The sequence below is a fragment of the Papilio xuthus genome, unplaced genomic scaffold (genome assembly GCF_000836235.2).
Source record: "Papilio xuthus unplaced genomic scaffold, Pxut_1.1 DF827777.1, whole genome shotgun sequence".
Lineage (NCBI taxonomy): Eukaryota > Metazoa > Arthropoda > Insecta > Lepidoptera > Papilionidae > Papilio > Papilio xuthus.
Window position 1 is genome coordinate 3,577,544 of NW_013530872.1, and position 15,228 is coordinate 3,592,771.

At 31.3% G+C, this 15,228-nt stretch overlaps 1 protein-coding gene and 1 long non-coding RNA gene across 4 annotated transcripts; one reads left to right on the top strand and one right to left on the bottom strand.

Moving 5' to 3' along the window:
* Positions 1 to 351: 351 nt before the first annotated feature.
* On the top strand, positions 352 to 14,075 carry LOC106115986 (fatty-acid amide hydrolase 2-B). Of its 2 annotated transcripts, none has more exons than XM_013309684.1 (9): positions 352 to 503; positions 9,191 to 9,373; positions 9,567 to 9,786; positions 11,172 to 11,389; positions 11,632 to 11,761; positions 12,088 to 12,227; positions 12,645 to 12,785; positions 12,989 to 13,258; positions 13,609 to 14,074. In XM_013309684.1, the coding sequence occupies exons 2-9, from the start codon at positions 9,197 to 9,199 to the stop codon at positions 13,963 to 13,965; spliced, it is 1,653 nt and encodes a 550-aa protein (XP_013165138.1). In that variant the 5' UTR covers positions 352 to 503; positions 9,191 to 9,196; the 3' UTR covers positions 13,966 to 14,074. The 2 variants fall into 2 exon arrangements, with proteins under 2 accessions (XP_013165138.1, XP_013165137.1); XM_013309683.1 differs by lacking the exon at positions 352 to 503 and adding an exon at positions 5,574 to 5,968 and having other exon boundaries at positions 13,609 to 14,075.
* LOC106115987 (uncharacterized) lies at positions 11,614 to 15,090 on the bottom strand. Of its 2 annotated transcripts, none has more exons than XR_001227785.1 (3): positions 14,913 to 15,090; positions 12,064 to 12,225; positions 11,614 to 11,704 (listed from the first exon to the last, which is right to left on the bottom strand). It is a non-coding gene; the product is annotated as an uncharacterized LOC106115987 (long non-coding RNA). The 2 variants fall into 2 exon arrangements; XR_001227786.1 differs by lacking the exon at positions 14,913 to 15,090 and adding an exon at positions 14,805 to 14,899.
* Positions 15,091 to 15,228: the final 138 nt, after the last annotated feature.

Here is a 15,228-nt window from a genome sequence, read left to right on the forward strand (position 1 = left end):
GCGAGGCAAGAAATTACGCGAGAATCGCACCGTTGTGCAATGCCAGCCATCCAGGTGGTGTGGATGGAACCTGGCGGTCGTGTCGTTCGATGACGGAACTCAGCGAAAGTAACCGTTCCAAACAGTTCTTCGGAACACTCCCCTTGGTAAATGCGGTAAAAAATGCAGAGGGAACTAACGTCCGGGGAAAGGCCAGGGAATCAAGCCGACCGGTAAGAGCTCGGTCGTTGACGATTGACGATGTTGATTTAAAAAGAAGCCCAGAACCTTTTTGTGTACTTACTGTGAATTGAAAAAGTAAGCGTTTGTTATGGCGGGAGAGATACGGCAGCGTTCAGTTTTGGCGCGGACGCGTGCCGTGAAGTCTTCACCGCGCCGGCGTCAGTGGCGCGTGTCACCGATCTCTGCCACAATCGCGCTTTTCTTTCGAAAGATCGCGTTCTTTTTAATCGTTAGTTTTTTGTTTTATTTTGTAATTATTAGAAATAGATATTTGTTAACCTGTAAGTACAGAAATATTTTCTTAAAATTTTTATTTTTAATACTATTTATATTTATATTTTGTAAATAAACTTGAAAAATAACTTTTGATTTTAAATATAATTATTAAAATGGTTTGCTGCTTGTTTATGTTTTTTGCTATTTGAATAATATTGGCATCGTGTGTGAATTTAATACGCTTTGCATAGAATAATATTAATTAAAAATAATTTAAAGTAGTTGATTTTTAATTTTTATTCGCTAAAAACATAACAAAACAATTCAACGAAAATTTTAACTTTACTCATTCTTTAAGACTTTAAAGCTATGGCTATGTAAATGGGAATTGAATTACATATATTTTGAAATAACAACAATGCTTTGTATTTTTTATTTAAAAACCTACTGACGTTTTAATCAAAAACCAAAAAAATAACAACAAATAATTTGACTCATGAATATGTTTACTGACTGTTGCCTCACATGCAACGTAAATAACAACCCATGTCAAACCATGCCACGAAACCATGAACCATGGTAAGTATAGTCAGCTTCATGCCCCGCATTCGGTCAATGACATACTCAGTCAATGATGATGCTGTTGCTTACAGTCCCGTTGTAACACAATTACTATCGATTTCTTAGAGTGCAGTAGCTCAGTAACCTGCTTTATATTACCGTAACCATAGATTTATAAGCCGTTTAACAGTATTACCGTTTATTGCATATTTTTTTTAATTAACCTAAACGTCCGAACCTCTTTGGTGAGAGTGATGTCATTTGATTCCCAAATAACAATAAAATCATTCGAAGTTATTGATATTTTAAATTAAGAACCAGTTTGAATTATTATTGAAGCGCGAAAATTACGTTATCTGTTTCGTTTATCATTGCTACTGATGCCAGTTTTGCTGCAAGTAAACTACGTATGCAATAGAAAGTGTACTTACGTAGTGCTAGTACCTCAATACCTCGACACAGTTGCGGTACTGTGGGTTTCTCTTCAATTTAAACCGACTTGTAAGATTACCAGTATTTTAATGCGTGCCTAATGTCATGAGATTATGAATGATGAATTATTTATGAACTTGCGAATATAAAAAGGAAAATCTTTCTCCATTGTATGGACAAGTCGCTAACAAAAGAGCTAATTTGCTGTAAAGTAATTATTTACTAGCAAACTTTAACATAGGTTTATGAAAAAGTGACAAATAATGCACCTTTTGCTAAGTAACGCATCGTCAAATTTTTTATCACAGATTAAATATAAAAGTTATTATAATCTCTTCGGACATAATCTCTTCTCGCATTTTATTACGTATAGCTGTCGCCCGCGACACCAGCCGCGCAGAATTAAAAAATCTTTTTTATTAGCTTATGTGTTCTTCCAGACTATGTTGTACATCTATGCCAAATTTCAGCGATATCTGTGCATCCGTTCTGGAGATACCTTCAAACAAACATTCATCCATCCATCCAAACATTCGCATAATAAGAAGTAAGAAATTGTTAGGAAAATGTAATAGTAGATTTTGGAAGATTTACTTTACAATATAAAATTGTATAAAATTTGTATTTTATCAATAACGGTCGTCGTATAAAATATTGACCTTTTAACCCCAGTTGAGGACAGACGTGTGTATTATCAAACCAAGTACACTTAAAAATGTTAAACTTCGAATGTTGAAGGAGTTGAAATGTATCATTATAACGGTATCGTGTCATATTATCTTGAATTTGTAACCATTTCGATAGTTATCCATCTCTCACGTCTTAATGAATATTACCCGCGTTTATTCCATTGAGATCACGTACTAAAGTGATATCACAAACTGATTAATAACTAGATTAAAAGTAGATAGTAATACTATTAAGTAATTTTGTTTTGAAGATAAGTCTTACTGCTTCAAGTAATCATTGTTATCCTTTACCGTCTACTGTCTGTTTGAACACGATCAACTGCAGACAAATTGTACATTATCAGCACTTAAATTTTCTTTTAATTATACTCCCAGTGTAGAATCCCAAAATTAGAGGAATAAGCAAAATGATTTTAAAAGCGCATCCGTGTAGATATAGCTATTATTATTTTGGTAGAAATCTCAAGCGCCAAATAGTTATTTGTAAAAAATATTTTATGTATCGAATTTAAATATAGTATATAACAGAATGTCAGTGCAATAGTATGTAAATAATTGAAAACGTACTTATGTATATCAGAGGTACATTTAAATTGTAAAGTAACTACCGTCTTATGTATATAAGCAACATAATAAATAAAACAAATACGAAAATGTTACTGTATTTGTTCATAAAAATTTATCCGTGTCTTTTATGTTCATGTTAAATATCACAGGTTTATTGTATACGAACAACGATAAACTAATAAGGAATCCATAATAATATCGAATGTTTCCACAGAAAATATATTTCCATTTTCTTTATAATTTTTTTAGCTTCTATATTTTCTGGTCATGAACACTACAAACTCTAAAAAGTTAGGTATTAGTTAGCATAATAATTTAGGGTGGGTTTCTGATATTAAAATCCCCGTTTAAAACATATTGTTAGCTCTGTTTTGTCAAAGATTATTATAGTAATAAATTAGAGAACTAGTAACGATCAATAAGGTTTATAACATAATAACTTACTTAACTAACTTAGTAATGGTTAATAACATGTCTTACATTGTTGCCGACAGATACGGAACTTTTTACACTTTTTTATTCATAATTGTTATATTTTTGAATTTAGAACTTTATATGTTTTTTCTTCCTTTTTTTTCTATTTTTAAACCATCAGTTGTAAATATATTCTTGTAACAGTGCGTGCTTTTCTCCTTATTTCTAATAATTCTATTTAATATTTTCATTTTATCTTTTTATTATATAACATAATAATCCAAAATTCATCTTAATCCTAACGCTCTTCCATCCTTACATATTCCGTCGTCTTTATACATATTTAAACTGGAGTTAAATTAACAAGTACATCCTATTCTCTATTACTCGCATATTACATTACGAAAACTGTAATAGAGTAATCGCTGGATTTAAATGCAACGGTGCAATGTTCCACCAAGTCGAAAGGAAACGCCGGTAGTGGTGCAAGAATTGCAGGACTTGCATTCATATGGTTGACAAATCCTATTCGTGTATTTTAAAATACTTTATTATGTTTCTGTAAATTATGAACATGTTTCTGTAAATACAGAAACATGTTCATCAGTTTGAGAACAGACTTGTTAACACCATCGTAATATCTACGATGTGTGAAGAGTAACTAATAAAATTAAATAACTTTGTATCATAAATGCTGCACGCTGCTACTGCCAGCAAATATAATGACAATTAGAGAACAACATGGTTGCTATAATTAGAAACATCTACATCATCGAAGTGGAAATCCCATAATTAGATTTGACAGCCCTATAAAAGGAATTTGTGAAACAACCTTACTACGTTCAAATACTGCGTAACAACTGCAAGTATTAACTTACGTTTGGTTCGGACTTGAAACAGCAATCTTGTTTAGCAACATTTTAACCATAGATATATACTGTTGATAAAACCTTTGCCACGTTTTAAAAAAAGTTACACAAAGGGTAAATGACATAGATATGTGTCTATGATCATTTTCATTCACACAAATAATCGAAAAATATGTTCAATAGTAATTAATCAGGTTTATTAATCCTAGCTAAGGCAAGATAAGCGTGTTTCAATAAAAAATAAATTAGAACCCACAGTATAATCATATAGACAATAAATAAGTAATATAGATAAAAAATAATGTATTTCGTGACTTTTTTAACTTTGTAATAGGCATCTATGTAAATGCATATTTTAAAATTTAACTTTAAAATCGCTTATGTAACCACATATTTATCATTGATAACTTAGAGAAACTTATTACAAAAAATCATTATCAAAATGTAATTTACTTCATTAGATTATATACGCATTGTAAATGTAATTTTTGCATTAAGGAAATTTATATTTTCTAAGATTGTCAATTTCAAATGAATTCAACCAAGACTTAAAAAAAATCTAAGGATAAAATAAGCAAAAACTATTTTAAATTTTTATTTTACAAGTACCAATAATTTGCTTGTAAATTTGGCATTAAAATAAGTTAACATTATGATTTATGATGCATAAGTTAACTTAATCGTAAATCTATTTTCTGTTTTAATTTCCTGGAATTATAATTCTCGACTCTCCTATTAATCTTCTTCAGGGTGAGTGGGACTGGTGTTGTTTTGTGGTCGCGACCTGTAACACTTACCCTACAGAAGAGCTACCGATAGGTTCGAAACTAGTTGATGTTAACACCAGATAAACTGCGTGAGTGTTAACCGTTTATATTTAGTTTGTATGTATCGTATACTTACGCTTATTCTTGTCCTTACCATAAATTTACCTTCCTTTTCTCTCTTCTTTAAAGTTTTATCACGTGCAGCAAGTTTCATATACTTACGTGCATTGTATTTAATAGGAACACATAGGTTGATAGTCTACATATGATGCCAATATTACTAGAAGGTCACACATACAACTTGTGTCAAATAAAATACAGGGGTTTACTTATGGGAAATATAATTAAAATACCTACCTTTGATTAAGGGTCAAGCACTTGACTTGTAATCTGCAGGTCCTGGGTTCTCATCCCGCCATGTACCAATGTGTTTTTCGATTTCTGATTTACATATGTACATTTATCCGACGTTCTTACGGTGAAGGAAAACATAGTGATGCAACCTGCACATATGTATCTGAGAAGAAAATCCCTTCGGTGGGGACGTATAGTGAGCTGATGATGATGAATGACATTGAATGCGGCTACAAAGGTAAAGGAAGACCAAAAAGTATGGACTTTAGTTGTATTGACATAATTATTGCCTGCACTTGATGTGTTAAATCACATACTTTATTAACATTTTACAATATTTATATAGTGGTCGCTGTTTGTTTTACATATAAGCACCTGTTACCACTTTCGTTACAATAAGGAATAATAATTACAACTAAACACGCGATTGTAGACCTTAGTGCTGTTTATAATTTGACAGTTCAATTAAACAACAATGATCGCAGTAGCGGGTACTCCGTCGCATACAGAATGCGTCATATGCGATAACAAATATCACTTGCCTTTGTCTGTCTGTATCTCTGTATGTAGCTGTCGCTTCAGACGCTTTGACCCAATGATTAGTTACTTATCGTGTTTACTACAACTCGTAACGTAAATCATGGGTGTTACAATCGGGAGTGTTTGTTTAGCATTTTTTAATAAGACAACGAATTTTGTAACGCGTTTATTATTAATATTATTAAGTGCAAGTGTGTATAATGGTTTCGTTATAGCCGAAGTGTTGTTGAATAATTCGAACTTATGGTATCCGCCATGGTTGTCAAAAGCAAATGTTGAGTTACAACGTTTGTTGTACAATTTTGTAAATGTTTACTTTGCGACTGTTGCAAGGAAGGTATTTATAAATTTTAATTAACCTTTGACAAGACTGCATTTTTAATCGACACATAATTATAATACGAAAAATTCTTGTATTTTATTACGCGCAAAAAAAATAATTAAATATACAAACTTAATAAATGTAGGTACTAATTTTTTTAATAAAATAAAATATAAATAGGCAAAAATATAAGTGATTCATGCGGAGGTTTATCAATGATTGAAATTAATTAAATCTGTCGTAATTTTCCATAGTATAAAACTAAAAAACAATTAAGCGGATTCAGAGCAACTTTGACCAGTACAAATGTAGGCCAATAAGACAGGCGTGCCGATCGACTGTTGGTCAAGACATATTTTATCTTGTATTTAACTAAAAGAATTAATTATCATTAGTTATCTACGGAACTGTTTTGATATCTTCACTAATTCATGACGTATAAATAATGGAATTAATTAAACAAAAAAAAATTAAATTATTCAAACTTTCGTGAGATATTATAATAAACTGATATATTATAAAAACGGCTAAACACTCACGTATATTCGTCCAGTGGCGGCACCGACTAGTTTCGAGCCCATTGGCAGTGAGCGACGGGCCGTGTCCGCGAAATAATACCAGTCCCACTCACCCTGATGAAGGGCCCCCGATGGGCTCGAGACTAGTCGGTGCCGCCACCGGACGAATATACGTGAGTGTTTAGCCGTTTTTATATCAGTTTAATGAAAATAATGCTACTTTATATTATAGGTAATACGAATCGTACCCAACCTTACCACTAATAATGATTCACATCTGTTTTTTGGACAATATATGTAACCTGTTTTGCCATTGTTTTATTAATATTGAAAACTAACAATATCCGGAAATAATATAAAATACGAAGCAACTTTTAATTTAATTAAAAACAAGGAACTCTACGATAAATTATATATGTAATTCGATGTGGTCGGTTTGTTTTTATTATCTACACTGTTACATACGTAGATAACAAAAATAGATTTCCTATATTTATATCATTATTTTTTTAGGCAATACTTTAGTAGGAAAACATGCTTATGGATAATAATAGCAATAAAAAATTTACATAATAAGATGTTGCTGCCGTCTAAAATTAGACGTTAGACTTAATAATAAATGTCAAACATAATAATAAACTCACATTTATGCAATGATGTCAAAAATCACTCGCCTAATATTGTAGGTTACAAACGAGAGAGGATATGTTCCTATCACCTCGAATAGCTATTTTGTAAATAAAAATATGGATTGAAATAACTTTCTAAAGAAAGTCGAATGTGTACCTACATTCTAAAATATTCTACAGATTTCCATAATTATTTTATGATTAAAATGATACATTATATCCCAGATTAAAAAAGGCTATTACTTAATATTAGATGTCGTCTGTGACTCCGTCCGTGCGGAACTAAAAAAAAAACTTAGTGCCTATATTTTATTCCAGACTATGTTCTAAAATTAAGTCAAATTTCAGCGGGATCCGTTCAGCCGTTCTGGAGATACCTTCAAGCAAACATACATCCAAACATTCGCATTTATAATATTAGTAAGATTGTAAAAAAAAAGAAATATTCATCCATGCGTATCCGGAACAGACCACCAGTTAAACATTGGTGATTCTATCGCAACAAGATATTTTAATTTATTCCAGTTTCGAACAAATATGTGGCACATTCCTTCCTTGTTAAGAGACCATCAAACTCATTATGTAATTGCTTACTATACTAATATAGATTAATTGTTATTTGCTTAAATTTTTATAGCACTCTAGTTGCTATGTTTTCGTAGATTTCCATCTGCTTTTTTTATTTCATTCTTAATACCATAAACATTATTAGTAAACAAGTATTAGTCTCGCCTTTGTTGCAAAAAGAAACATTAGCCATTGGTTTTCTTATAATCACTTAAAATTTAAGCAAAAAGACGATGCCTCGCACGAATATTTTATGAATGTAAAAAGCAAATGCGTAATGTACATTTCATTAGATTGTGAATATTCATCAGTTTCTTTTTTCAAGTTCCGTTATTTTTTGAATGTTTTCGGCTATAAACTTAAAAAATCTAACGAATACAGGAACTAATAAAATCAGTATGACGGCTATGTAATTTATTTACATTGAAAATAGTTTTTTTAATATAAATTTTATTACATTGACATGTGGTCTAGATTTGTTTACCCGCGGAATGTCCGTTTCTGTCTTATTTTACGTGTACGAAATACGTGTATAGGAATTTGGTTAGCAAAATAAAACTATCAACTACACATTAGTCCTTTGAACTTTGCAACTAAGTATATTTATATTCAGTCTTAGTTTTTAGTTTTTTTCGTAATGTCCTATTTGACAAACTTAGTAGTTAATCAGTCAGACACTAAGTAGGATTCAAACTGCTAACCGTGACACTATAAGATTGATTGTTGACAGTCTGTGCATATTGAGGTCAGAGTTCTAGCTATTCGCAAAATTAGGCAACCCATGTAACCTTACAGTTAGTTTACTTTGCATATATCTATTATTTGATGAACTACGGTAACTTGGTTTGAGGGTCTTATCGTTGGTTTCTGACATCAAAATATCGCTGTATAAAAATATCGTCATCCCTCTCATTATCTGTGACAAAATAGAACATTTTTTTTTTTAATTCAAGGCATTTTGGTTTCAGAAACCAACGATTGACAATGCAATCGCCAAATATTAAAATATCGACAACTACAATTATAAGATAAAAATAGCGCCTCTAAATGTACGACTAAATTATAAAAGCAATTAATTTTAAAAATCCAATTTAGATTTATGAGAACATAAATATAATATGCGCAGTATATCAATTTAAAAACCAGTATACAAAGGATTAGTTTAGAAGGAATTAATCGTTTGGTTTATTTTATGTTAAAATACCAAAGTTTAAGGTTTAAATTACATTCATATACTTTTAATAAAACAGCGAAAAAACAGCAATGAATATTCTCACATGTAATTCTTCTGTTATTAGATGTTCTGATAAAAAATGTCAAGGTTATGTCCAAATATTATAAGTATACAATTATATGTAACTACATGGAACAGGAGAGATCGTGTTCAAACGCTATTTGATATTATTCTATACAACATTTTTATTGATAAATTATAATAATGTTACGAAATATTAACTAAGTATGGCCATCGACAATAACCTCTGCTAAGACCCCTGGTAATTTTGTTTCCGTCTTTGTTCCAGACAGTCATGATGCCCTGGTTCTTACGACGATTTCTGCGATTTCTGGTTTCACTGCTTGCCATAATAGTCATACCAATAACATGGATTGTGAACAAACGAAGAAATGGAACTTGTCCACCACCAACGAATCCTTTGCTTTTCAAATCAGCTACAACCTTGACCATGATGATAAGAAACAAACAGGTAATCATAATAGTTTAATTATTAAAACACTCTGTATATCTGTTATTTTAATGAAGTATAAAAAAATAAAACACTGTGAACTGTCGTAATATAAGAGTGATTACAAAATCTTTGTATAGTTACTCCAGATTCATGCTTACTACATTTCTAGCAAAACAGTTTAACAACTAACTTTTATAACCAATGTTTTCAGATAAAATCCGAGCAAGTGGTATCTGCTTACATTGAACGATGTAGGGAAGTGAATCATTACTTGAACGCTATTGTTGAGCCTCGCTACGAGCTGGCCCTAAGAGACGCCAGGCTAATAGACAAGATGTTGGAAGCTTACACTGGCTCTACGGACATGCTGGCAGAGATGTACCCGCTTCTCGGTTTGCCAATGACAGTCAAGGAGAGTATAGCGGTTGAAGGTAACACTTCATCTTTATCCTTGCAATATTTTATTATTTACTATCTAGTCGTACTTACAGCGGATTTCTGACGCTAAAATCTCTGTATAAAACAAATCTTTTTCGATATCTTTCACAAAACAAAGATAAAAACATGTTTTAAACGGATATTTTGGTACTCAGAAACCAACGGTTAGTAGTAACTCTTAGCGAAGACTAGTAGTTTTTTTAGTTAAGTATACTACTACAAAACTATAAACATTGTTGTATAGTATAGGGCTATCTTCGCTCGCCCTGATCATTATAGAGATCGTAAATTTTGTTTTATGTACTTTACATAAAGTTGCACTTGCACATAATTTAACACGAGGTATGGAAAGTCAAGTGTTCATGATATAATTAATAGACAAACAAAGACAATTTTCATTATAATAATAAAATTATATTACGCATTATATAATGATAATAAATATGAAGTGAAATAAACCATCTGGACTACATATTTTAATTATATTACATTTTACTATTTGTCATAAACACACATTTTGCAATTATTGTAAATTATAACGTAATTTAATGTTATTTACAATACTATTAATTATTTATTAATGATAACCTTTGCAACTTAACGAATAATCGAATGGAATTACGCGATATTATGAAGCAAACTGTTGCGATTTCAATGTTAAATTAAGGAATCACAATAAATTATAACTCTGTTTATTATACACACCAAGTATTTTGAATTTTACTGATAATATAAACTAAAATAATACATTTAAAATAACTATAATGAATAAATAAAATAACATGTAAGTGGATAATAAGTCAATTTAATATCACGTATATAAAAATCTCAGTCATGTTTTCCTGAACACGCAATTAGAATGTCTTATCAAAAGAAATTACCGTGACATGTAAAATAATAAATTATTGGTTATTATGTTAGGTGTACAGTTCTTTGGTTATTCATAAATGTTAGAAAATTAAATATATATTTAATATTAAAATATTGCGTAACTAGTTGTTGCCTATGACATCACTCATTAAACAATAATTACATCGACTAATTTATACTTAATAGCTTAAAATATTAACTTCGTTATTTTGTACAACTTAGGTGAATATCTGATATAAAAACAAAAATTTTATATTACATAAAACAGTGGGTTAAATCATCCTCCAGGAATATTCTGAAATCTCTTCGTCTTCATTCACGGTTCTATAAAGCTGATTATCTCTAGATAGCTTAAAAGTATTTATTATTTCATTAATTTTTAGTATAAACTGTTTAGACATAGAACTAGAAGTATTTAAAGGTGCGACGGTATCCACGTCATCAAGGCGATAGCGGTCGAACTGTGTCTCGAAGGGAGTAAAAGCAATTTTTTCACTTTACATTCCAGGTATGTGTAATGACTCCGGTACAGATTGTGACGTTAGAAATCCAGCGAAGAAGGATGCAGAAATCGTTAGACTGGCTAGAGCCGCTGGAGCGATTCCGATAGCTGTTACCAATACACCACAACTCTGCATGAACTGGGAGACATATAACAACGTCACCGGTATCACATTGAATCCTTACAATTTAAAACATACCGCCGGTGGATCTTCTGGTGGTGAAGTGAGTTAACACTATTCATCTATTTCATGAGTAGATTTGTATGTCTATAATGAGTTAACTCTCTGGTAGGAACATTGTTCCCAAGCATTATTGAAATAAATAAATGAATTTAACTGTAACTTTAAAGCGCTTGCGTAATTTTTAATAATGCTTAATTTTGCGCAATTTAATATATTAATTCTATGTATTTGGCGCAATCCGCATGTTCACATGTTTTAAGAAAATACCTTTGCTGTTTCCAGGCTGCGCTAATTTCGGCCGCGGCATCCATAATGGGCGTTGGTTCAGACATAGCGGGCTCTTTGCGGCTACCACCTATGTTCACAGGAATATTTGGTCACAAGCCTACACCTAAGTTGTTATCAGTTGAAGGTACGATATAAGAATAATAACTATTTGCTAGTAAAAGACCAAATGTACCCCAATGCAACTTGTAGGAAGAATACGAATCGAAATACGCCATACTTGTAAAAATCGGTTTAGTTGTCATATAAAACTATTTATATGAATACAATATACCCTCTGATAGACAATTTTGTCAAATTTTCATTTTTAAGCAATTTTATTGCACGCGAAGACAGAGACGAATACTCTACTCAGAGTATTTGTCTCCCTTAGCGTAAGTAGAAGTAAGACTTTGGTGAGAAAATTAGAAAATTAAAGTCAGTACGTACTTTTGCATACATTTTTGCTTCTAGGACATATACCTGACAGTTTGGATCCGCAGTTTGAAGAGTATTTTACACTAGGACCATTAACACGATATGCCGAAGACTTGCCATTACTTTTAAACGTTCTAAAACAGCCAGGTTCTCCCGAAATTCCATTTGATAAACCTGTAAGTTTTTATTTCCATTATTTTACACAACACACATATTTATTACTCACAAATGGAATATATAAACCCATCTACAATTTTCTAAGTATTTTATAGACTCTGTACACGCGGAATTAAGAAAAAACTTAATTAGAAGCGTATGCGTTCTTCCAGACTATGTTCTACATCCCTGTAAAATTTAATCGAGATCCGTTGAGTCGCTTTGGAGATATTCAAACAAACATTCATCCATCCATCTAAACTTTCGCATTCATAATATCAGTAAGAAAGTAAGAATCTTTGATAGTAAGATTGACATTTAAAATTTGTTAAAACAACAACAAACTTACATAAGTAATAAACTCACATCTTAGCTACTTTATAGAAAATACTTTTGACCTGCATTAATAATGTATAAAAATCTATCCAACATTTTAGATAGACTTCCAAAAAATAAAATTCTACTACATGGACGGCGAAGGCAGTGATGTAACAGATAAAATTGGACCAGATGTTAAAAAAGCTATGGACAAAGCTAAGGGATACATCCAACATACATATAATGTAGAAGTTGAAGAGGTAAATAATACTTAAATGTAGATGCAAAAATTTACATTAAATATTAAATAACTTTCTAACTAGTCGATATCTATTCATCAAATCATTCATAAATCTTGATTTTGTTATCGATATTGGGATTAAGGATGAATTTTAAATAGTGTAGCATCTGCATGTAGGCACATTTTTATTATTATCTATATTCACTAAAACTTACTCTGCAGCTAAAGATTAAAAACATCGAACACATGTGGGAGATAAGTGTTAGAGTTCTTTTCAAAATAGAACATATTAGAAATATTTACACGGATCCAGAGAGACAGGAGTTTTGGGTGTCGACGTGGCCTGAGGTTTTGAAGAAATTGCTTGGTGTTTCAAGGCATAACTTCACATGTGTTGCCTATGGTCCAGTAAAGAAATTCTTTGACGCTTTACCGTCAGGGTATTATAAGAAACTAGTTGAAATGTTTGAAGAGATTAAGACTGATTTTCAAGTAAGTACAACGTACTAGCGAAAAAAATATATAACCTTAACTGCCCAAAAGATACAAAATATTTTATAAAATGTGTATAACTGACTTTACTCTGCGACTTCTTTTGCGCGGAATTAAAAAGAACTTAGTAAGTAGCCAATGTGTTCTCCCAGACTATGTTTCTCATCTGTGTCAAACTACATCGAGATCCATCAATCCAAACTTTTGTATTTATAGTATTAATATAATATCTATAACCTATAAATAAGAATCACCAATAAATTGTAATTAAAAACTCATAATATAAGCTCATAGGTCTTCATCACAAAAAAAATCATTACAACAAATGTTTTCAATTTTCTTTGTTTCAGAAAGCCCTATCGGAGAACGCGGTGCTGTTCTTTCCAACGTTTCCCAATCCTGCTCATGTGCACTACAAAATATTCTACAAGTTCTTAAATTGCGGATATTTAACGATATTCAACGCTTTGGGGTTGCCAGTAACAGCGTGTCCTGTAGGATTCACCGACAAAGGGTTGCCAGTTGGGATACAAATAGTCGCCGGCAGATACAACGATTATTTAACCGTAGCTGTTGCCAAAGAATTTGAAAAAGCTTTCGGTGGTTGGATACCACCTAATACATCATTAGAAACGGTCCAAAAGTATAAAAATGTAACACTTGTTAAAAAGGATATTAATTGTAATGTAAATATTGGTAGTGCGTAGCAAATAAGATAATTAAGAAAGAAACAATGCAATGAATTCATATCACAGATTGTAATAATTAATTAAGATGTGTATAATAAAGTATATTTTATATGTTTACTAACGAATTTTATGTATATTTAATATCACCTAATCTAAATCTCCTCCCTGTGTTTCACTTTTCCTTGCACTGAGAATAAAAACAAAATTACATTAAGTCTGTAACGTTATACTTCGAGTAAGTAGTCGTCAAATAGAAAATACGTTAGTTTAAATGACATCTGATCCGACAGAAAAACTAACAAATCTAATTATCACTGTTTTCAAATAACAATCCTATTAACAAATTTTTACCAGCCTAAATAAATTGATTTGTAATGTAGTTGGTAAGGACTTTCTTTCAATTTCCATTTTTATTAAATATATTTAAGACTTGCCTTGAGTGTCCAGTCCTCTTTTATCCAACCAAAACCAAAAACATTAAAAATCTGCCAAATAAAAAAAGATATAAATTGTTTGTCTATTGAAGTTAAAACAAGGAAGTTAAAAGCGTTATCGGCGTTATCGATTGAATAATAATCCTTTGCTCTTGAAATCGCCACAAGGCGAATGTAAAAACCTTCTACATCGCTAATACGATTAGAACCTGGCCTAGACCTCGCAGAGGGTGGGCCTTTCTCGATAAAAAAATAAAAATACACGTTTTAAAATTTACAAAGAACAATTCTAGAAAGCAGATAGTGATGATGTAATCCACGTATGAACGTGCGCAAAATCATATAACACAAATGCTACGAATATTTATAGTGTCCAAATAAATGTTTTATTTTCGCTAGTGCCGAAAAATGGTATATACGTACTTGATACACAATTCCTATTAATTGAAAAGAGTACTAAATATTTATAGGTGTCTGATAGACACTTGACAACAGTTAAACCATGTGACCTGGTATAGCAATATGAGTTACCTTTGAAGGTTAATCCCTGTGTCTGGGGCGAGTACACGATATGACATTGTGTAGTGTTGGATGTTACGCAAATACTGTAAGGCTTCTTTCCTAGTTTCCAATATATCAATTGCCTTCTGAAACATCTAACATTAAATATAATGTGAAAGAAGAAATTAAATCCACAAGAATTTGTGCGATACAGTGTTTACATGTTGTGAATAAATACTCTACAAAACAACTTTCTTGATAATTTGTATTTAATTAAACATTTTACACTAACCCAATAAAAAATCGTGTAATAAAATACCAATTATCTATGCACCAACAGAACACA

Excerpts from the sequence above, each read along its gene's own strand:
- LOC106115986 (XM_013309683.1), top strand. The coding sequence starts at position 5,732 with ATGGGTGTTACAATCGGGAGTGTTTGTTTAGCATTTTTTAATAAGACA. Across the intron at positions 9,787-11,171 it reads GGAGAGTATAGCGGTTGAAG|GTATGTGTAATGACTCCGGT; the intron begins GTAACACTTCAT and ends TTTACATTCCAG. Across the intron at positions 12,786-12,988 it reads ATAATGTAGAAGTTGAAGAG|CTAAAGATTAAAAACATCGA; the intron begins GTAAATAATACT and ends CTTACTCTGCAG.